The 21,546-nt window shown below is 46.3% G+C and overlaps 2 protein-coding genes across 3 annotated transcripts in view; both read right to left on the bottom strand.

The window, feature by feature from the left end:
- VGLL4 (vestigial like family member 4) overlaps positions 1–15,909 on the bottom strand; it is a 166,237-nt gene extending 150,328 nt beyond the window's left edge. Inside the window, exon 1 of one of the 2 annotated variants that reach the window (XM_003927051.4) lies at positions 15,741–15,909. The gene's annotated coding sequence lies outside the window, so the exon portion shown is untranslated. Of the gene's footprint in view, positions 1–14,753; positions 14,834–15,740 lie in introns of those variants that run through there. The other variant, XM_039478541.2, reaches the window with a different exon arrangement.
- A 225-nt stretch (positions 15,910–16,134) lies between these two features.
- The window catches only part of TAMM41 (TAM41 mitochondrial translocator assembly and maintenance homolog), a 124,004-nt gene continuing 118,592 nt past the window's right edge, over positions 16,135–21,546 (bottom strand). The window contains exon 8 of the mRNA XM_074404781.1: positions 16,135–17,168. Within this exon, the coding sequence (XP_074260882.1) occupies positions 17,149–17,168 (20 nt within the window). The 3' untranslated portion in view covers positions 16,135–17,148. The remainder of the gene's footprint in view (positions 17,169–21,546) is intronic.

The following is a 21,546-nucleotide window of genomic DNA, read 5'->3' as shown; positions in this document are numbered from 1 at the left end:
AGAGTAAAATAGGGACAGAAAGTAAGTGACAAGGATGGAAATTTAGACAGGGACCACACTGTGAAAGGACTGAGGGCTTTGACGGGACCACGGCTTGACCCGCATTAAGGAGCCACTGAAAACCATCTGAGCAGAAAAGCAGCTTGGTTCTCTACCTGTTCTGGGCAAGTTATCTTGGTGGCACCATGTGGAACGGAGTGGAGCTTGGGAAATTGAGCACAGGGTGCACAACGGAAAGCCAGAGCTGTGGGCAGGCACGCAGAGGGCAGAGAGGGGCACTGGCACGGGAGCCGTGGGGACCCAGGAAAATGCAGAGGCAGAGCTTACTGAGCATGGCAAGCAGAGAAGGGAGGGGAGGGCCATGGAAGACTACAAGTGGTGGGGAGGTGTAGTGGCTGGGAGGCAACGACCTCGTAACAAATGTGTATGTCTTCTTTTTCAGAGAGAAGGATGGGTAAAAGCAGAGGTCTAAGAGAGAAAACCTAGTGGTGCTCAAAAGACCATCTCCTGAGAGGAAGAATTTATGAACTTGTTCAACAATGGAGAAAACCAACAAGGGTTTGGAACTGACTGACAGAAACAGGTTTGTTGAACTCTGAAGAACTAGGTAATCTCTTCACCCAAGCCAGTTTCCTATTCAGGAAAGACGTGGGTTTAAAGTCAGGATTTTGGGTAGTCACTGCTGATACGCATCCTAGTCTGTAATAATACAGCATTTAGACTGATAATTCCCTAAATTAATTTTATCTCATTAAGTTAAAGGACAATGCTTTCAAAATTCTAGACCCAAACAGATTAACATATGCCTTAGGTTACATAAAGTATGCACAGAAACAAAATATCAAAGCATAAAGCATCAAATGACACAAGGTAGACCCAGAATTCTAGCACAGTGGAAGATTAGACATTTAAGCTTATACAGAAGCTACGAAATCCTAAATTCACAAGCAACTTACATTCAAAGTAGGTGGGTAAGACAATGGGTGTTAAAGGTGGATCTACAAGGCACCTGCCATCTACTGCAACCTTATTAATGAAACCAACCAATGTTTATTACACAATTATTCTAAGCTCAGCAAAGTGCCCAGGAAAGGTTATGGAGAAACAGAAGATAGATTTCTGCTTTCGAGGAGTCATGCTATGATTCGGAAACTAAAGTTTATGGGATAGGGTAACAACAGGTAAAATTAAAAAGAAGATAATCAAAGACTAAATATTATTTAAAACTAAAATGGGTATTGTGTGATAAAAGAGATCAATGTCAGCTAATGTGTTTGCCTTGTGCACATCTATTTTTTGTTTAGGGGTGGTTTGTGGATGTGTGTATTCCAAAAGGCCACTTCGGAAGTTTCCTTCCCCTGTTTCCCTGCCCCAGGCAGTCACTCGCCTTGCTGGCCTCCCTTACCTTCCTGGATCGCACTGTTTCTGTATACTTCCTGGGTACAGGGAGCCTGTCTCATCCCCAGTGCAGTCATCCTGAGTCAACAGTCTGAGGAAAGGCAGCACAGGGGCAGGAATGAGCACCTGGGGCAGGTGGCTAGACCTGCCCGGCTAGAACTGAAAATCCACGTTAGGAAGCAGCAGAAGCTAAATTCAGGTGAGCCTTAGGAAAGAGCTGACAGCTGGCCTTCAGATTTATACTTAATGTCATAGGCAACAGGCAGTTGTCATTTGTCCCTGAGCTGGCCAGTGACGTGATGCTAACACTATTTTAGTTAAGAAGTTCCATGCGTCTAGGCACATGGTTCACGCCTATAGTCCCAGCACTTTAGGAGGCTGAAGCAGGACTACTTGAGCTCAGCAGTTACAGAATGACCAGGGCAACACAGTAGGACCCCATTTCTACAAAAAATTTAAAAAATAAAAAATGAGCTAGAAGCAGTGGCATGGGCCTATGGTCCCAGCTACTCAGGGAGCTGAGGTGGGAGGATCACCTGAGCTCTGGGTTGAGGCTCCAGTGGGCTGTAATTGCACCACCGCACTCCAGCCTGGGCAACAGGGCAAGACCCTGAAAAAAAAAAAAAAAAAAAGTTCTGTGTAGGATGGCTTGACTGGAGAGGGTGACTCCAGAAGTTACTGGAGATGGATCAGTTTTGTTAAGAGGCTTCTGCAGGAAGAAGGTACAAGATAAGGACAATACAGCTGGGAGATGAAGGTTGGGGACCAAGTGTTATCTTCTTTTATTCTTTTTTTTTTACCCTTTACCTGGCAACTTAAGTGTTATCTAGCCACAGAAGAACAAAGCAAAGGTGGAAGATAATAGTTACAAAAAAAAAAAAAAAAAAAAAAAAAAAAAAGGTCTTACAGGGGAGTGAGTGGCTCAGCCCCGTAATCCCAGTGCTTTTGAGAGGCTAAGGCAGGAGGATCGCTTGAGCCCAGGAGTTCCAAACCACCCTAAGCAACACAGAAGTTTAGAAATTTAATCATTTCTACAAAAGATTTAGAAATTAGCCAGTCATGGGGATGCACACCTATAGTCCCAGCTACTTGGGAGGCTGAGGAGGGAGGCTCCCTTGAAGCCCCTGAAGCCAAGAGGTCGATGCTCCAGTCAGCTATGATCATATCACCACACTCCAGCCTGAGTGACACAGTGAGAACCCATCCCTAAAAAACAGTCTTCTGAATTTTACATCTTATGTACATCCTATCCACAGCACTAAATAAACCCAATAAAACATATTGATAATGTGAAGGGAAAAACCATGGCTACAGTATTCGATGGAGGATCACACCACATTGAAAGGCAAATCAGTATCATGATTATTTCAGCATCAAATTAGCATCCTGATTAATTTGAATCCAGGTAAACCACTTCCAATCTCTGTGACCCTGGGAAAGGACTACCTCTGTGTGTCTACTTCCTCACCTGGAAAATGAGGATACTAATATTACCTCCCTCATATGGTGTTCTGAGAAGTGAATGGGCTTTATAAGTATTAAAATAACTATTTGCCAAAACACATGCAAATATATTAAATAAATGACAAATGACAGTAAATTTACTGAAAATGACAGGGCACTGTCCACCTTTAGCTAGCATGGTCTAGGAAGATTTCTCTGAAGAGATAAACGGAAACTGAGACCTAAAGGATGAGAGGAATCTGTGCCAGAAAGAGCAGGAAGGGTGGGAGAAGGTGAGAGACAGCAGCACATGCTGAGACCAAGACACAAAAGCTAGCAAGGCGATCTGGGGGGCGGCCAGGGTGGCTGCCCTAAAGTCAGTAACAGAGGCCTGAGGTGGGCAGCACGAGACCAGGTCACCTGTGCCTGGAGGGCCCACAACGCTGAGATTTTATTTTAAGTCCATGAGAAGTCCTAGAATGGCCCGAAAAGCTTTAAGCAGGGGAGTGACATGTTTATTTCCTTTATGAGCCATAAATTTTTCCTATACCTTGCACAAAAAATTATGCAGTACCTGAAAAACAAATCTAGGTGTATCTCAGTAACATCTCCTTATTTCTTATTTCGGTGGTAGTTTTTGCACTAGGATATGGTGATAACCAAAAATAATATGAGGAGGACCAGGCATGGTGGCTCACGCCTGTAATCCCAGCACTTTGAGAGGCCGAGGCAGGCAGATTACTTAAGGTTAGGAGTTCGAGAACAGCCTGGACAACATGGTGAAATCCAGTCTCTACTAAAAATTAGCTGGGGGTGGTGGTGATGGCGCCTGTAATCCCAGCTACTCAGGAGGCTGAGGTAAGATAGATAATTGCTTTGAACCCAGGAGGCAGAGGTTGTGGTGAGCCGATATGGGGCCAGTGTACTCCAGCGTGGGCAACAGAGAAAGATTCCATCTCAAACATCATCATCATAATAACAATCGGTTGAAACGCTGACACCTGGAGCATAACACCATTTAAGTGAGAGGAGTGTGGCTCTAGAAAAAAATACAGAGGGCCAGGCGCAGTGGCTCATGCCTGTAATCCCAGCATTTTGGGAGGCCAAGGCAGGCTGATCATGAGGTCAGGAGTTCAGGACCAGCCTGGCCAACATAGTGAAACCCTGACTCTACTAAAAATATAAAAAATTAGCCAGGAATGGTGGCAGGCACCTGTAATCCCAGCTTCTCAGGAGGCTGATGCAGGAGAATCACTTGAACTCAGGAGGCGGAGGTTGCAGTGAGCCGATATCACACCACTGCACCCCAGCCTGGGCAAGTGTGAGAGAGACTCCATCTCAAAAAAAAAAAGATAAAGAGTACACTGTGTGCTCCACTGCACTGCAAACCCACTTCTGGTCTATATATTCACCTTTTTTACAGTTGTCAAATGTGAACATAATTCTTCATGAATAGATATATATTTTGTTGTGGATTTTTTTTCCAGGTAATGATCATATATTTTCTCTGCCAGTCCACATGCCTTTCCTCCCACTCCCTTAGCCTCAAATAATATGTTCTTCCAAACAGCTAAAAGTTGAGAATTAAGGAAGAAAAGGTATCAATTTTAAAGCTACAAAAACCTAGGGACATTTAGTGCTAATGGCAAGCTCAGCTATAAATCTGAGAGCCATTTTCTGGCCTTCCACAAAACTGTCCCTTTTTGGTCAACAAGGGGACACAAGCACCTAACTTGGTGTGTTAAGTCTATTTTGTGTCACTATAAAGAAATACCTGAGGCTGGGTAATTTAAAGAAAAGAGGTTTAACTGGCTCACAGTAGGCTGTATAAGCATGACACCTGTATCTGCTCGGCTTCTGGTGAGACCCCAGGAAACTTCCAATCATAATAAAGGTGGAGCAGAAACCAGCGCATTACATGGCAAGGGCAGGAGCAAGAGAGGCGAGGAGGTACCACATTCATTTTTTTTTTGAGACAAGAGTTTCATTCTTTTGCCCAGGCTGGAGTGCAATGGCGCAATCTTGGCTCACTGTAACCTCTGCCTCCTGGGTTTAAGTGATTCTCCTGCCTCAGCCTCCCAAGTAGCTAGGATTACAGGCATGCGTCACCAAGCCTGGCTAATTTTTGTATTTTTAGTAGAGACAGGGTTTCTCCATGTTGGTCAGGCTGGTCTCAAACTCCTGAGCTCAAGTGATCCACCTGCCTCGGCCTCCCAAAGTGCTGGGATTACAGGCGTGAGCCACTGCACCTGGCCGATGCCACATTCTTTTAAACGCCAAGATCTTGCATGAACTACGAGAGAACTCATCCGTCACCAAGGGGATGGAGCTAAACAACATTCATGAAGGATCACTCCCATGATCCAACCTCTCCCACCAGGACCCACCTCCAACATTGAGGATTACATTTCCATGTAACATTTGGAGGGGACAAACATCCAAACCAAATCACTTGGCAAGAGCACTGTGGGGGTTAATAGATTATGTATTTTTTTTCAAGCAAGGGAACACAATTCCAAGACATGTTATGGAAGTTTTCTAAGATCTACACAATAAAAGCTATAGCACCAGGCAGGCTCACTCCATGTCTGTCACACGACAGCTACAATATACTTTAGGTAAGAGTACAAGAACATGGAGCAACTACCTTGTCCAGATGTGGAGACCAGGAGGGTGGGCGTGGGAGGAATCACATTCAAATCGCCCAGTGTTCCTGCCACACACAGTAAATTGTCCAAAAGTCAGAAACAGACAAGACATCAGTACCCTGAAACACCTGATGGACTCTGCAACTTCCAGACGCAAATAATAAAATACCCTAATTCCTGTTGGCCCTCTTTTATCACAAGTCCAAACTCTGTCCACCCCAGGACCACTCCCTGAGCTAAAACCAACTTTGCCTCAGCTAATAATATACAATGGTAGAACAAACCCAGAAGTATGAACTATCACACCATGACATGGGATATACAGCCTTCTTGGCCATCAAGAATTTAGAGGTGTGGCTGGCCGCCGTGCCTCATGCCTGTAATCCCAGCACTTTAGGAAGCCGAGCCAGGCTGATCACTTGAGGTCAGGAGTTCAAAACCAGCCTGGCCAACAGGGTGAAACCCCATCTCTACTAAAAATACAAAAATTAGCTGGGTGTGGTGGTGGGCACAGGTAATCCCAGCTACTCGGAAGACTGAGGCAGTAGAATCACTTGAACCTGGGAGGTGGAGGTTGCACTAAGCTGAGCTTGCACCATGGCAGTCAGCCTGAGTAACAGAGTGAGGATCCATCTCAAAAAAAAAAAAAAAAAAAAAAAAAAAAAAAAAAAAATTTAGAGGTGGCTGGGCACAGTGCCTCATACCTGTAATCCCAGCACTTTGGGAGGCCGAGGTGGGCAGATCACCTGAGCCCACGAGTCTTGAGACCAGCCTGGGCAACATGGCAAAACCTTGTCTCAATAAAAAAATAAATACAAAAATTAACCAGGTTTGATGCTGTATGCCTGTAGTCCCAGCGACTTGGGAGACTGAGGCAGAAGGATGGCTTGAGCCCAGGAATTTGAGGCTGCAGTGAGCCAAGATCACGCCACTGTACTCCAGCCCTGTCTCAAAAAATTTAAAAAAAAAAAAAGAATTCAGAGGTATTTACTGAGTATCTCCTCTTTCTATTAAAACACTTTATTTACACGCTGTAGAAAAGGAAAAGGAAAATCCCTGCCCTTGGGCACCGTACACCAAATATGGATGACACGGGGTGATGTGGCTGGCTGTCAGGCTCTGTGAGCAAGAAAACTGAAATGAGAATCAGAGCAAATCACCAGATTCTGGTAGCGGCACAGAAGCACAGTTTCAGAGTTTTAAATCATCCAGCTTGTTCTCCTCCCAGAGTGTCTGGTGATGCCCACCAACTTCGTGCAGCACATATTCTTCCTGTTAACATCCCAGTCACAGACCATCCCTCTCTGCTCTTCTTGCTAAAAATATCTCTAACTTGAGTAATCCTTCTTTCTTCTCGCAAAAAATATCTCTAACTTGAGTAATCCTTCTTTCTTCTCGCAACTTTACCATCTGTTAACTCAACAGAGCCAGGACTTTAGCATCAGAAAGCCCAAGTTTGAGCCCTCCTTTAAATCTTTCACTCATTCAGTCACCAATTCCTGAAAGCCTATTTTGCTCTAGGCTTTTCCCTTGATGCCCAACACTAGCTGTATGGACTAGTCATTTACCCGCTCCAGGCCCTAGTTTCCTCCTTAAAGAAACCAGTAAAAAATACTTCCTAGCCGACTTCATATGATCACAAGCTTATCCCGTAGATTAAACGATGTAATTGAAAATGCCTTATAAACTACAGAGAGAAACGAACTTAATTAGCCTACTACCACCACCACTTCCAGGTATATAGCACACACGTTTTCAAAATAAATTCACATAAATGACCTTATTGGATTCTCACAATCAAATTATTATTTAAGCCAAATGGCCAAGTATGCTTATTATTTTTCTTCTACATATTAAAAAAAAAAAAAAAAAGAAAAAGAAAAAATGAGGCATCAAAACTGTTAAGTGACTTCCTGAAGCAGCTAAGACTAGAATACAAGTCTCTCCATTCCCATTCCGATGCTATTTTTACTATTCTGAAGGTGATCGTGCTAAAGACGTTTTAGTGACAAGCACAATTATTTAGTCTAGGTCAAAGCAAACCTTCCATTAGCAACCACAACTTCTAGCCCTGTGCCCTTTCCCCTGCACCTTGAGAAACCTATCAGGCAATAACACGACAGTTTCAACAGTGAGCAAGGGGAAGCAAGCCTTCTCCTCTGGGGAACATGCAAACCATGCCATATTTGACATTCTTCTAATAGAGGCAGGCAAGGAGTCACATTAATAGTAATCAAGGCCGGGCGCGGTGGCTCAAGCCTGTAATCCCAGCACTTTGGGAGGCCGAGGCGGGTGGATCACGAGGTCGAGAGATCAAGACCATCCTGGTCAACACGGTGAAACCCCGTCTCTACTAAAAATACAAAAAATTAGCTGGGCATGGTGGCGCGTGCCTGTAATCCCAGCTACTCAGGAGGCTGAGGCAGGAGAATTGCCTGAACCCAGGAGGCGGAGGTTGCGGTGAGCCGAGATCGTGCCATTGCACTCCAGCCTGGGCAACAAGAGCGACACTCTGTCTCAAAAAAAAAAAAAAAAAAAAAAAACTAGTAATCAAGGCAGGTAAACAAAAAAGACTGTCACATCAGGTCAATTGCTGCTGAGACTGAGGGCAATAATGACACCGGCAACAAAATACCAAGACACAATGGTGCCTGGGGCCATAGCTACAGAGGAGTCAAGCAAAAGTCCTGAGATCTTTGAGATTCAAGAACAGGTTCAGTAGCAGGAAGATCTGCGATCAAGCTCCAATAGCTAAATGTTAAGGTTCAGTGAGAACATTTTTAAAATTTCACTTTGGGCCGGGCGCGGTGGCTCAAACCTGTAATCCCAGCACTTTGGGAGGCCGAGGTGGGTGGATCACGAGGTCGAGAGATCGAGACCATCCTGGTCAACATGGTGAAACCCCGTCTCTACTAAAAATACAAAAAACTAGCTGGGCGGGGTGGTGGGTGCCTGTAATCCCAGCTACTCAGGAGGCTGAGGCAGGAGAATTGCCTGAGCCCAGGAGGCGGAGGTTGCGGTGAGCCGAGATCGCGCCATTGCACTCCAGCCTGGGTAACAAGAGCTAAACTCCGTCTCAAAAAAAAAAAAAAAAAAAAAAAAAAAAAAATTTCACTTTGGTGCTTAGCTGCTCACAACCTTAAATTTTATTTTACTTTTCTAAACAGAAGCCAGTCCTTACTCAAAATATTTTCTCAACAGTCATATTATCAAAGAAAGAACATGAACAGACGGATCCTTTGCTATTCTAGCTTTCCTCATTGAGACATGTCCCAAGCAGGTATAACTGACTCACTGTGCCATAATTTGAAGCATCAATGCCTGAAGGACTCGGCCGCTTCTGCTTGCATCTAATTCCTTACTTCTATACGTCGCTACTCCTGAAAGTTCATTAATAGGCCAAATGTTCTAATATTTGAACAATATATAAACATGTTCTATGTCTATTTCCTGAGAACTGTGTGTGTACGTATTATATATACACACACACACACACACACACGCATAAAATACCTAGATTTTTTCAGGTGCCTGCCAACCTCAAGTGTGAGCCCCAGATCAAGAGCCCACTCTATTGGCAGTCCTCTCATTGTACTAGAAGATGGAAGGAGCAAGCGGGCATGGTGGCTTACGCCTGTAATCCCAGCATTTTGGGAGGCCAAGGCCAGTGGGTCACGAGGTCAGGAGTTCAAGACCAGCCTGGCCAAGATGGTGAACCCCTGTCTCTACTAAAAATACAAAAATTAGCCGGGTGCAGTGGCACACACCTGTAATCCCAGCTATTCGGGAGGCTAAGGAGAACCACTTGAACCCAGGAGGTGGAGGTTGCAGTGACCCGAGATCACCACTGCACTCCAGCCTTGTCAACAGAGTGAGACTCCACCTCAAAAAATATTAAAAAAGAAAGAAAGAAAGAAAGAAAATGAAGGGACTGGTAAGCTGGTAGGCGTACACACCCTTTCCATAGGGCTTAGCACCCCTCCTGTGAAACCTCTGCAGGAGGCAGGTCTACCAGCCATCAGTCTCTTATCCTCCAGTAGGCTGGAGGCTGTATAGCAGGAACAGGTAACCCTAGGTGCCTCACCTCCCATGACCTCCCCCGTTAACAGACCAAATAAAGGCTAACACTGTGGATGGAAACCCTGAATGCACGCTCTGCTCAACCACTTGAGGTTTCCTGATGCTAACATGGCTCAGGGCTTGAGTCTATGGGACTTCTCAGCCCTGCAGGAGGGCAGGGGTACAATATTTAGTCATCACAACTGCTCTGGCAACCGGAGCTGGCAGACGGTGCCACCACACAGTGACGAAAATCCTCAGGTACTGCAATACGGCGTGGTATCAGTGTAAACTACGCAAATGCACAGACTGTATGAAAATTGATCGTGTACCTGGTGAGGGACATCTATACAGGCTCTGCGTTGCAAAAGCCAACTTACATTACAGCACATTTCATGACCCAAAGCAAGGCTGCCTGATGCTGGTGCAAAATTCTTACTGCTGACTGAAGTCCACCCATCTCCCTAAAGTGTCCCACGGAAAGTGACTCTATGGTGGGCCCACACTGAAACTACTGTATCTAAGGGGGACAAACAAAATTCAAGTCTAAACTTTCTGAACAGACTACCAATTCCCAACATTTTTCAACATTGTTGTTAGCCCAAATAAAAATGAGGGTAGGCATGGTGGCTCACACCTGTAATCCCAGCACTTTGGAAGGCCAAGAGGGGTGGATCACTTGAGGCCAGAAGTTCAAGACCAGCCTGGCCTACATGGTGATACTCCATCTCTACTAAAAATACAAAAAATAAAATACAAAATAAAAATACAAAAAAAAAAGAAAAGGAAAAAGATGAACCATGCTTTCCTTTCTCATTTTAGGATATTATGAATCTTTCTCTCTTCATTTTCAAGACCTCAGCCTTATACAGCAAGGCATATGAAATAACAGAAACTTTTTGGCATTTTAGTTTACTCTGGATATGCTTGCTCTTGCATTTTATTTAAATACTTAAAATTTTAATACTTATTTGAATATTTAGTATTTCCTATTCACAAGTACTGAACCACCTCATATTCTTAGGGATGTATTACTACCAAGAATAAAAGATGAAATTTCTACCACAGCTTGAGTTAGCAAGAGAATAGCTCAGATCTAACTCCCCACTGTTACAAAATCAAATCTCAGCTCTCAGCCTATTAAAGCCTAGATAAAGCCATCTAATTCATTATACAGTGCAACATTAGGCAGCCCTGTAGTTATCACCATCAGTAAATATGATTGGTTCTTGGTTTGTTTCTTTTTTGAGACAGAGTCTCGCTCTTGTCACCCAGGCTAGAATGCAATGGCGTGCTGCAATCTCCGCCTCCCAGGTCCAAGAGATTCTCCTGACTCAGCCTCCCAAGTAGCTGGGATCACAGGTGCCCACCACCATGCCCGAGCAATTCTTGTGTTTTTAGCAGAGACAGGGTTTCACCATGTTGGCTAGGCTGGTCTCAAACTCCTGACCTCAGGTGATCTGCCTGCCTCAGCCTCCCAAAGTGCTTGGATTATAGTTGTGAACCACCGTGGCCGGCTTAGTCCTTGTTATTCACGGTAGTTGTGTTCTGTAAAATCTCTGTGAACACTGAATTAGTGAATACTGAACCACTGTTCCAAGGGGAAATAAGGGTTAAGTTCCTTCTAGCCTCTGATCACATTTTTGCAAACTGATCAATCAATACACAACCTTGTTTCATGTTTGCTTCTGTTTAAAGATACCTTATTTAATACCTATTGTTGATTCATTAATGTTGAACTCAAGGCCAACAGCACCGTAACTGAAAGGTGAGCAAAGCTCATCAAACATGTATTTTCTCCATGAGGCTCATCACAGCCTTCTTGGCTGAGGAACATTAGACAGCATTTTAGCACCATAGAGGGGGCCATTGTAAATAGCAAAATCCCCCCCCAAAAGGCACAAAAATGTATAAAAACATGTTACTAAATAGACTGCAAAAAGCACACTTGTTTATAGCATGAGAGCTGAAACAAGAAGACAGAGTATTGCCTTGTCTGACCTCCGCTGGGAACATTGGTGTTGGGAAGCTCAAATTTTTTCCCACCCTGCACATGTCCACAAATGTCAAAGAAAGTGTCAGAGGCACTGATTTGGGACTTATAAATAAATTTTAGTGAGTAGACAAATTCATAAACATGGAATCCACAAAAAATGAGGAGCAACTATATCTGGTTATCAGACCTGAGGCATGAGACACAGAAGTACATTCTACAAAGTTTTCCCCCTTTGCAAAAGTGCTATTATTCTGTATTTCAAGTAGGTATAATTTTTCTGGTTTTAGCACCTCCTGCACTCCTTTTCATACCTTGGCAGTGTGTATCTACCAAATCTTGCATTAAGATTTCACAATCTAGTTCTTACGGTGTTGGGTTTTGTTTTTTATTTTAATGTGGACAGATCCTAAATGCTACAGATTAGCAGCATTCACTTTACTCTTCCATTAAACACCTGCCTATAGCTTCACTAACTTTAGATGCGCTCCCTGAAACACAAATGAGCCTCAGTTAACATACCTTGAAGAAATTTCTTCACACACACACACACACAAACGTCTTCTTTCACCAGGTTCTCATAGCTGCAACAGCTCATCTCACACAGGCAATAAACAGAAACATTGGTATGTTAATATTACCACACTTTCATAATGTCAGTGACATTAAAATTTTCCCATGTATTTGATTTTTCCCTTCTGAACTTCCAACTTTTAGTACTTTTAAGTCATCTTCAAAGTTACAAAACAATTTTTATTGTTAACCTACTTATTATTTTACTAAGGCAAATTAAAAGCTGCACAGCAGCGTCTATCTTTGCAGAACAGATACAAAATAAAATTTCCCTTTGGATGTGTTTTGGCTACCACCAGAGATTGCTAACAGGACTGCCTCCATAAGGGGTTAAAAGAAATTACCCAGCTTGGGTGAGGTGGCTCACGCCTGTAATCCCAGCACTTTGGGAGGCAGAGGCAGGGTGGATCATGAGGTCGGAAGTTCAATACCAGTCTGGCCCAGATGGTGAAACCACATCTCTACTAAAAATACAAAAATTAGCTGGGCATGGTGGCATGCACCTGTAGTCCCAACTATTCAGGAGGCTGAGGCAGAAGAATCGCTTGAATCCAACACAGAAGTTGCAGTGAGCTGAGATCACACCACTGCACTCCAGCCTGGGTAACACAGCGAGACTCTGTCTCAAAATATATATATATATATATATATATATATATATATATATATATATACACACACACAATAAAATAAATTTATCACTACAGAATTTTATTTATTTTTTATTTTTTGGTACACTCAGAAACCAGGAATCTCTCTTTGCCCAGGCTGGTCTGAAAGTCCTGGCCTCAAGCAATCCTCTTCAGCCTCCCAAAGTGCTGGGATTACAGACATGAGACACTGCCCCAGCCCAGAACATTTAAAGTGAAAGTTTTTACATAATTACTGTGTGTGTAAGAAGTGTTAAATCTTCAGATAAAGTCATAGTTTTAAATCCGTTTGGGGATAGCAGTAACCACTGTTTATGCAGCTCTTTCGAAGCTTCAAAGTTAAATAACCCAAAAAGCTTTCAAAGCACATTATTCTTTGTAATTCCTGAAACTCTGTGATGTGTTGGAACTGATATTATCACCCTTTTACAAAGAAAAATAAAACACAAAGGTTGAGTACTAATAACTTATTTCTGGTCATAAAGCTAGTAGATGACATTGGTAGGACTAGAACTCAAGTCTCCAGCAATAATACGCCAGAGTTGTTTTTACTACAGCATTCAGTTTCGGAATGTAGTCCATAGTTATTTATAGCTCCGACAGCCCATCCCAAGGCCCCTCAGAATTATCTTCTTAATTGTATTGTGCTTTGGTCAACATAAAAACTAGTTTGCATTCCCTTCCAACTGGAAAGCAAAGACAGGCTGCCCAGGAGTGTGAAAAAACGGTGGCAGGGAAAATGAGCCTGGGATTAAAATTTCGCCAAAGTTAAACAACGGGTTTACATCGTTTCCACCGTGAGGGAGTTGACTTTTCAGTCCAGATGTAACAGGAAATAAAAGAAAAAGAAAAAAACTCAAAACCGTCTTGAGTGTAAGACAAGAAACTTTTGATGCAAATATTTCTAAACCCTTTATTTGAGACCACTGGGACTTAGAGATAATAAGTTACTTATCCCAAGATCACACCACCAGGACAGCCTTACTGCTCCGACCCCAAAGGTCTTAAACTGCCCATACTATTCCCCTCGCAGTCATGCGCAGACTCTTCATTAGAGGCAAGCAGGAAACAATGAACATTACAAGTCCGTGGACTCAGCGAGTAAAGAGTTAAAATCTGATATACTAACATGGTATGCAAAACTGACCTTCAAATCTTAACAGGCAAATTAACATTTTTTTTTTTTTGTCTTTGAATATTCAGAGGAAACAGACAACTGTAAGCCTCCTTCTGAGTCCAGGTAAGCTTGAGTTTAGAACAAGATATTAAAACTCCACTAACTGGGAGTCAGTGCCGTTTAAACAGAGGGGCAACCAGCTGCCGATAAAACCCAGCTGAGCCGCCTCCACGTCCCCTACACCCCTACCCTCCCGCGCCAGGCTGCTGGTTCTTATTAATCCAGAGAAGGGATTACAACTAGCAAACATACAGCACCGACAATCAAAGTGAAACCGATTTTTTAATCATCTAATTTAAGCAGACGAACACACGCCAGCAACGCACATAAACACCAACAGCCCCAGCAAGCACTGTCATCATAACCTAAGACAGTTAAATGTCAGTGTGATAAATCAAAGGAGACTTTAAGCAAAACAAAAAGCAAAAAGCCCGCTGCTCTTCGGCGAGGCCTGCACTGGGTGCAGGGAGAGTGTGCATTCCCGTTTTGGGGAGGAGGCAAGAAGCACACGAAGAGGACGGTGTCCCTTCCAGCAGCTCGCATCACGGCCCTCCCTGAGCCGGCGGGGACCGAGGGGATGCCAGGCGCGGGCCTCCTCGCCCGCCCCGCGCCTTCGACTCCCAGGACGCCCTCCGGGAGCTCAGGCGCTTCCGCTCCCACCAGCGCCTCCAGAGCGGCCGGGCAAGAACCCGCCACCTCCTCCCTCCCGCAGGGCGTCCCGGTTCGGCTCCGACAGCCCATCCCAAGGCCCCCTCAGGCCCGCCCTCTTCCAGCCCGGGTCCCGCCCCGCCGACCCGGTCTAACACACTCACCGCCCGGCGGCTCTGGGCGCGCCCGCCTCGGGCCGACCGGGCCCTGCGGGGAACCCAGGGGCGGGGGCGGGACCCGGGCACGCGGGGCGCACTCCGAGCGCGCGCAGACGCACAGGCGCGCTCGCGCCCGAGCCCCCGCACGGGCCCCAGTCAAACACGCACACGCACACGCACACGCACGCGCGGGACTGGCCGGCGGACGCGAGCGCGGGAGCGCGAGGAATCCCTGGAATGAGGCACCGCCCACCCTGAGCCCGGCTCCGCCCGGCCGGCCAGGCTACGCCCCCTGCCACGCCCCTCAAGGAGCAGGTGGGGGCTGAGCCCAGGTGAGCCGAGAGGGAGGCAAGGGCGGGGCCGCCCGCCTGCGGGAGCGGCCGCTTTTCCTCCCCCGCCCGCCTCGCGCCGGGCGCCAACTCGCACCTCCCCGGCCAGTGTCGGCGCGCTGGGGCAGTGAGGTTTGTTGGGGCGGGCGCTCCCGAGAGGCGCCAGAGGGCAGGGCGCGTGGACATGGCGCACACTGCTGTGGACACAGCATCTCGCATGCCCCCGGCCCCCGAGGCCCGGCCGGGGGACACAGCTTGGTGCAAACGCACAAATACAAACGCACGTTTTGAGCCCGCCCAGGTGCCCGCCGCGCTCCCCACGCGCGCACAGTAGGTCCCCGCTCCCGGCGTACAGCGTACGGGACGCCAACGTACACGGTCCAACAAGACCGGTCCCGCGGACCTGCTGCCCTTCCCGCCACACACAGCCCGCCAAGTGCCTGGAGTTCAGCCGGACCTGCGGCGCCCACGCCGCCCTCCGCTTCCCCCGGCTCGCCGAGCAGCCGGAGAAGGGCGCACCACCCGCCCGCGCCGGGTCGCCGTCTACACCCGCGCACCCCTGGAACGCGGCGCACCCGCCGTCCCCAGTGCCCCGGGCCCTGCCGCCCTCTCTCGGCACCCGCACGCCCGAGGCGCGCTCCCCAACGGCCAAACGGCCACGCACCTGAAGGAACAGGTCACACCGGCTCCGGGAAGGGCTGCTCGGCGCCACTGCGCTCAGAACGGCCGCCGCGGTCCGGGGCGCTCCGACGCCGCTCTGTTTCCTCCCATTACAGCATGTTGCACTCCAGCGCTGCACTTCACACTCGCACACGCACACGCGCACAACTCCAGGCGCTCGGCGGCGTCCTTCCCCCGCCTCGCCCGGAGGAGGAAGTCCTAGTAAATCAAAACAGGCTGGGAGGGAGGGAGATCCGAGTGGAAAGAGCCCCCTTCAGCCGCTCACACACCAGCGTTTGCTATTTGGCAAACTCTTGGCGTCCACAACCCGGCCTGCTCTGAAAAGTGCCCGGGGAGGGGCGGGGAGGAGGAGGTGAAACGTTTCTAATTGGCGCAGGTTCTCATTACAGCAGCAGGGCAGACACGTGACCACGAAAGAAAAGGCCTGTCTTTAATTTTTTCCTGTCTTTCTCTGGGAATTTGGTAGTGGGGTTTGCGGCGTGGGTAGAGGCCTGATACCCGCCCCCCGCCCTCACCGTCCCCAGCAACCCTTGCCCTATTGTTTTCTCGTACTGCCACAATTAAGAAAACATTTGTTTAACATATCCAGCAGCTAACTTCATAAAATAAATAGTCAGAGACTGGACTTCCTCTGGTTTGCTTTAAAAGGCTTCATGTTGTTTGCCTTCTGGCAGTTCTCAAACCTCAGTCATTATTAGGAGCCCCTACTGTAAGGGCTTTCCCTAGGAGAGGGCTCTGCTGAAAGGGAATGATAACAATGAAAACAAATACCAGCTTACATTCGTGCTGGAAAAAAAAAAAAATGCTTTGCAGTTTTCAAACTGTTTTCCCATCTGTTGCCTCATATGATCATACCAAGGAACTGCACCGTGTCTCACTGGATCTTAGCCCCTGTTGGATATGGAAAGACAGGTATGCGTAGTTCTACGTTTCAGCGAGATAAAATGGTTTACCTAAAGCAGGTGAAAGTATTATCCACATCTTGGGGCCTTTTGTGAAATGTACGCTCCTCCAGCCCACACAGGGTCTCTGGAGATGGGACAACCCAACTGACAAGTCAACCTAAGCATAAGATGCCCCCTGGTTTTCCTGATTCCTGTATTAAAATTCACAGATTAGAGCTCAGAAAGTTCCCAGTCTTTCCAAAGGTATTCTTACATAGACTCTGTTTTAATCCATCAATAGTCTCAGAGTAGGAAAAGAAATCCTGAGAGAGATTGTAAATAGAAGATTCATCCTGCCAAATTCAGACAGGGAATGAGGAAGGAATGAGGACTGCCTGGGCAGATTCCAGGAAATATGCTAAAACAGAGAAAGGGTTTTAGATTCAGACAGACCTGAATTTGAATCCAAACTCCGCCTCTGTTTGTTATAGGACTTGGGAGAAGTTATCAAACCTCAGTTTTCTCATCTGTAAAACAGAGATAATGCTTCTTACTTCAAAGAGCTGGTGCAGGGTTAAAGGCTTCACAGAGATGTTTAATGAATATTCACATCTTCCTTCTTTTTTGACTTAAATCCAGTCCAGCTGGGCACCTTATAAACAGGGGAAAATGAAATGCCCAGATAATGCAAATGAATAATGATAACAATAGTACAACTGCACATTTATAAAATTGGCCCAAGGTTTACAAAGTGTTCCCACATATTATTATCTCATTTGATCTTTAGGACAACATTGTCATTTGTTTGCTGCCACATGATTTCCATTTTGGGTCAGTGTGGAGGTCCTAAAGCTGCCTCTTTAATTTCCATCACTGCTTGGAGTGAACCTTACTCTGCAGATAAATCATGGGGACGGAGGACCTTTTCTCATGGATGTGACCAGTCTTCGACCTTTGCAAGGATTAATCTCACTCTTTGCCTTACATCAGCATTAGTATGACTTAGCTCTGGCAACATCTAAGCCTGGTCATTTCAGTCTGGCTCTTTTAGTTGTGCAAAGGAGAGACACACTGAAGTTACCACTGTAAGAAAAAGGAGGGTTGCTGTAAAGGTCTAAGGGGACTAGAAGTGGAGCATGGCAGACACATAGAATATTATACAGCATCCTAGATTAAAATGACTTACAGTGACCTGCAACAAGACAGATGCACCTTGACAGTATTAACTGAAAAAAGTAAGTTCCAAAAGATTACATACAGCATAATACCCTATTTGTAATGTTAAAAATAAAATGAAAAATAATTTTAGTGGCACATATATCTGCAATAAAATGATATAAAATATAAGTCAGGGCCAGCCTAGTCATTATGGCAAAACCCATCTCTACTAAAAATACAAAAAATTGGCCAGGCGTGGTGGCTCATGCCTGCAATCCTAGCACTTTGGGAGGCCGAGGTGGTCAAATCATGAGGTTTGGCGTTCAAGACCAGCCTGGCCAACATAGTGAAACTCCATCTCTCCTAAAAATGTAAAAATTATCCAGGTGTGGTGGTGCCTTCCTGTAATCCCAGCTACTCAGGAGGCTGAGTCAGGAGAAATGCTGGAACCTGGGAGGTGGAGGTTGCAGTGAGCCAAGATCATACCATTGCACTCCAACCTGGAGTGAGACTCTCTCAAAAAAATAAATAAATAAAAAATAATTAGCCGGACGTGGTGGCGTGCACCTGTAGTCCCAGCTACTCAGAAGGTTGAGGCAGGAGAATCTCTTAAACCCGGGAGGCAGAGGTTATAGTGAGTCGAGATCGTGCCATTGCACCCCAGCCTGGCTGACAGAGCAAGACTCAGTCTCAAAAAAAAAAAAAAAAAGTGAGGGAATGATGATGCCAGGATTACCTGTGTGGGGGTGGGGGCAGGCATTGGATCAGAAGGGAGAAAACCATTTGGTTAAACGTTGTCTAGGTAGTAACTTAGTAGGTTCACAGTTTCTCTATTAAAAATAACTACTTAGGCTGGGTGCAGTGGCTCATGCCTGTAGTCCCAGCACTTTGGGAGGCCAAGGAGGGTGTATTGCTCAGAAGTTTGGGACCAGCTGGGGCAACAAAGCAAAACCCTGTCTCTACGAAAAATAAAAAAATTAGCTGGGCATGGTGGCACATACCTGTAGTCCCAGCTACTTGGGAGGCTGAGGTGAGAAGATCACCTGAGCCCAGGAAGTTGAGGCTCCAGTGAGCTTTGTTTATACTACTGTATGCCAGCCCAGGTAACAGAGTGAGACCCTGTCTCAAAAGAAAAAAAAAAACGACTTAACTGATGGTTGTAGAGTAGTGTGAATGTACTTAATACTATACTGAACTGAACACTTAAAATGGTTGAAGTGGTCCATTTTATGTTATGTATTACTTACCACAAGTTCAAAAAATGTATAAGAAACAACTGGACAAACCAAAAAACAATACTACTTAAGTAGCTAAGTAAATAAATAAAGCTAGGCTGTACATAGACCACTGATGAGAATATATTTCAACCCAAGGATTTTATAAATGCACCAGAAGGGCCAGGCGCAGTGGCTCACGCCTGTAATTCCAACACTTTGGGAGGCAGAGGTGGGCGGATCACCTGAGGTCGGGAGTTCCAGACCAGCCTGACCAACATGAAGAAACCCTGTCTCTACTAAAAATACAAAATTCGCTGGGCATGGTGGCACGTGCCTGTAACCCCAGCTACTTGGAAGGCTGAGGCAGGAGAATCGCTTGAACCTGGGAGGCAGAGGTTGCAGTGAGCCAAGATCATGCCACTGCACTCCAGCCTGGGCGCTCCATCTCATTAATAAATAAATAAATAAATGTACCAGAAGTGTATTTTAAAAACAAAATAATCAAGGAGGTAGATGAGTGGAGATAGAGAAGACACAAGATTGGCCCAGAGTTGCTTGTTGTTGAAGCTAAGTGATGGGTGCGGAGGAGGGTGTTGAGGTAGCCCCGCAGTGGGGGATGGGGGTTATACTGCTCTTCCATGTTTGGATGGTTTCATAGCAAAACATTCTTTTGTTTGTTTATATAGTTTTATTTTTTTTGAGACGGAGTCTCACTCTCTCGCCAGGCTGGAGTGCAGTGACAGGATCTTGGCTCACTGCAACCTCTGCCTCCCGGCTCATGATCCTACTGCCTCAGCCTCCCAAGTAGCTGGGACTACAGGCACGTGCCACCACGCCCAGCTAATTTTTTGTATTTTTAGTAGAGACGGGGTTTCACCACGTTGGCCAGAATGGTCTCGATCTCTTGACATTGTGATCCACCTGCCTCAGCCTCCCAAAGTGATGGGATTACAGTAGTGAGCCCCTGTGCCCAGCCAATTTTGTATTTTTATTAGAGATGGGGTTTCACCACGTTGCCCAGGCTGGTCTCAAACTCCTGACCTTAGGTGATGGACCCGCCTCAGCCTCCCAAGGTGCTGGGATTACAAGTGTGAGCCACTGTGCCTAGCCTATTATTATTATTATTATTATTATTATTATTTTAAGATGGGGTTTCACCATGATGGTCAGAATGGTCTTGAACTCCTGACCTCAGGCGATCCACCCACCTCGGCCCCCCAAAGTGCTGGGATTACAGGTGTGAGCCACCGCGCCCGGCTATTATTATTATTTTTGAGATGTAGTCTTGCTTGTTCGCCCAGGCTGGAGTGCAGTAGTGTGATCACGGCTCACTATAACCTCCGCCTCCCAGGTTTAAGCAATCTCCTGCCTCAACCTCCCAAGTAGCTGATAGCAGGAGCCCACCTCAGTTTCCATTTTGCTCTGTTTCTTTGTGCCTCCCCGCCCCATCTAGTTCTTTCTCATCTCTGCCAAGGACTTTCCTCACAGCTGTGGCTCCCTTATTACTATCTCTACTACCCCGTTTAGCTTTTGCCCCCACAGGTAACTGACTCCTTCCGAATCTTCATAGGTCAGTTGCTCAGAGAACCTGATTCTTCTTCCTTTTTCCTCTTCCTCTTTTTCTTCTTCCTCTTCCTCTTAGGCTTTCTCCTCCTCCCCCTTCTCCTGCTCCTCCTCCACTTCTCCTTCCTCCTTTTCTCCTCCCTCTTCTCCTCCATCCTTCTTCTCTTCCCTCCTTTCTCTCCCTCCTTCTTCTCCTCCTTCTGCTGCTTCTTCTCCTTTTCCTCTTCCTCCTTCTCTTTCTCCTCCTTCCCCTTCTCCTCCTTCTCACTGTCACCCTGGCTGGAGTGCAGTGGTGCAATCTCAGCTCACTGCAGCCTCAACCTCCCAGGCTCAGGTGAGTCTCCCACCTCACCCTCCTGAGAGTAGCTGGGACTACAGGCATACACCACCACGCCCAGCTAATTTCTTGTATTTTTAGTAGAGATAGGGTTTCACTGTGTTGCTCAGGTTGGTCTTGAACTCCTGGACTCAAGCAGTCATCCCACCTCAGCCTCCCAAAGTGCTGGGACTACAGGCATAAACTGCCACATCCAGCCTGACTCTTTCCTTTCCACTAATCCATAGAAATGATTGCAGGCTGATCTCCCTGGAAGCCACACGACCATGAGGGTCAGTGAGGTCAAGCACAGTCCAGTGATGAGAAGAAGCATGGGCCATTCGGGCGTGGGGCGGAATGGCTCTAAGACAGCCACAACCAATGCCACGTGTGGAAGAGGCTGAGGAGTTTATTTTTATTTTATTTTATTTTATTTTATTTTATTTATTTATTTATTTGCGACAGAGTCTTGCTCTGTTGCCAGGCGCCAGGCTGGAGTGCAGTGGCGCGATCTCGGCTCACTGCAACCTCCACCTTCTGGGTACAAGTAATTCTCCTGCCTCAGCCTCCCAAGTAGCTGGGACTACAGGAGCACACCACCACGCCCAGCTGATTTTTGTATTTTTTAGTAGAGAGGGGTTTCACCATGTT

This window comes from Saimiri boliviensis, chromosome 8 (genome assembly GCF_048565385.1).
Source record: "Saimiri boliviensis isolate mSaiBol1 chromosome 8, mSaiBol1.pri, whole genome shotgun sequence".
Classification (NCBI taxonomy): domain Eukaryota; kingdom Metazoa; phylum Chordata; class Mammalia; order Primates; family Cebidae; genus Saimiri; species Saimiri boliviensis.
This window is presented reverse-complemented; position numbering and strand designations above follow the sequence as displayed.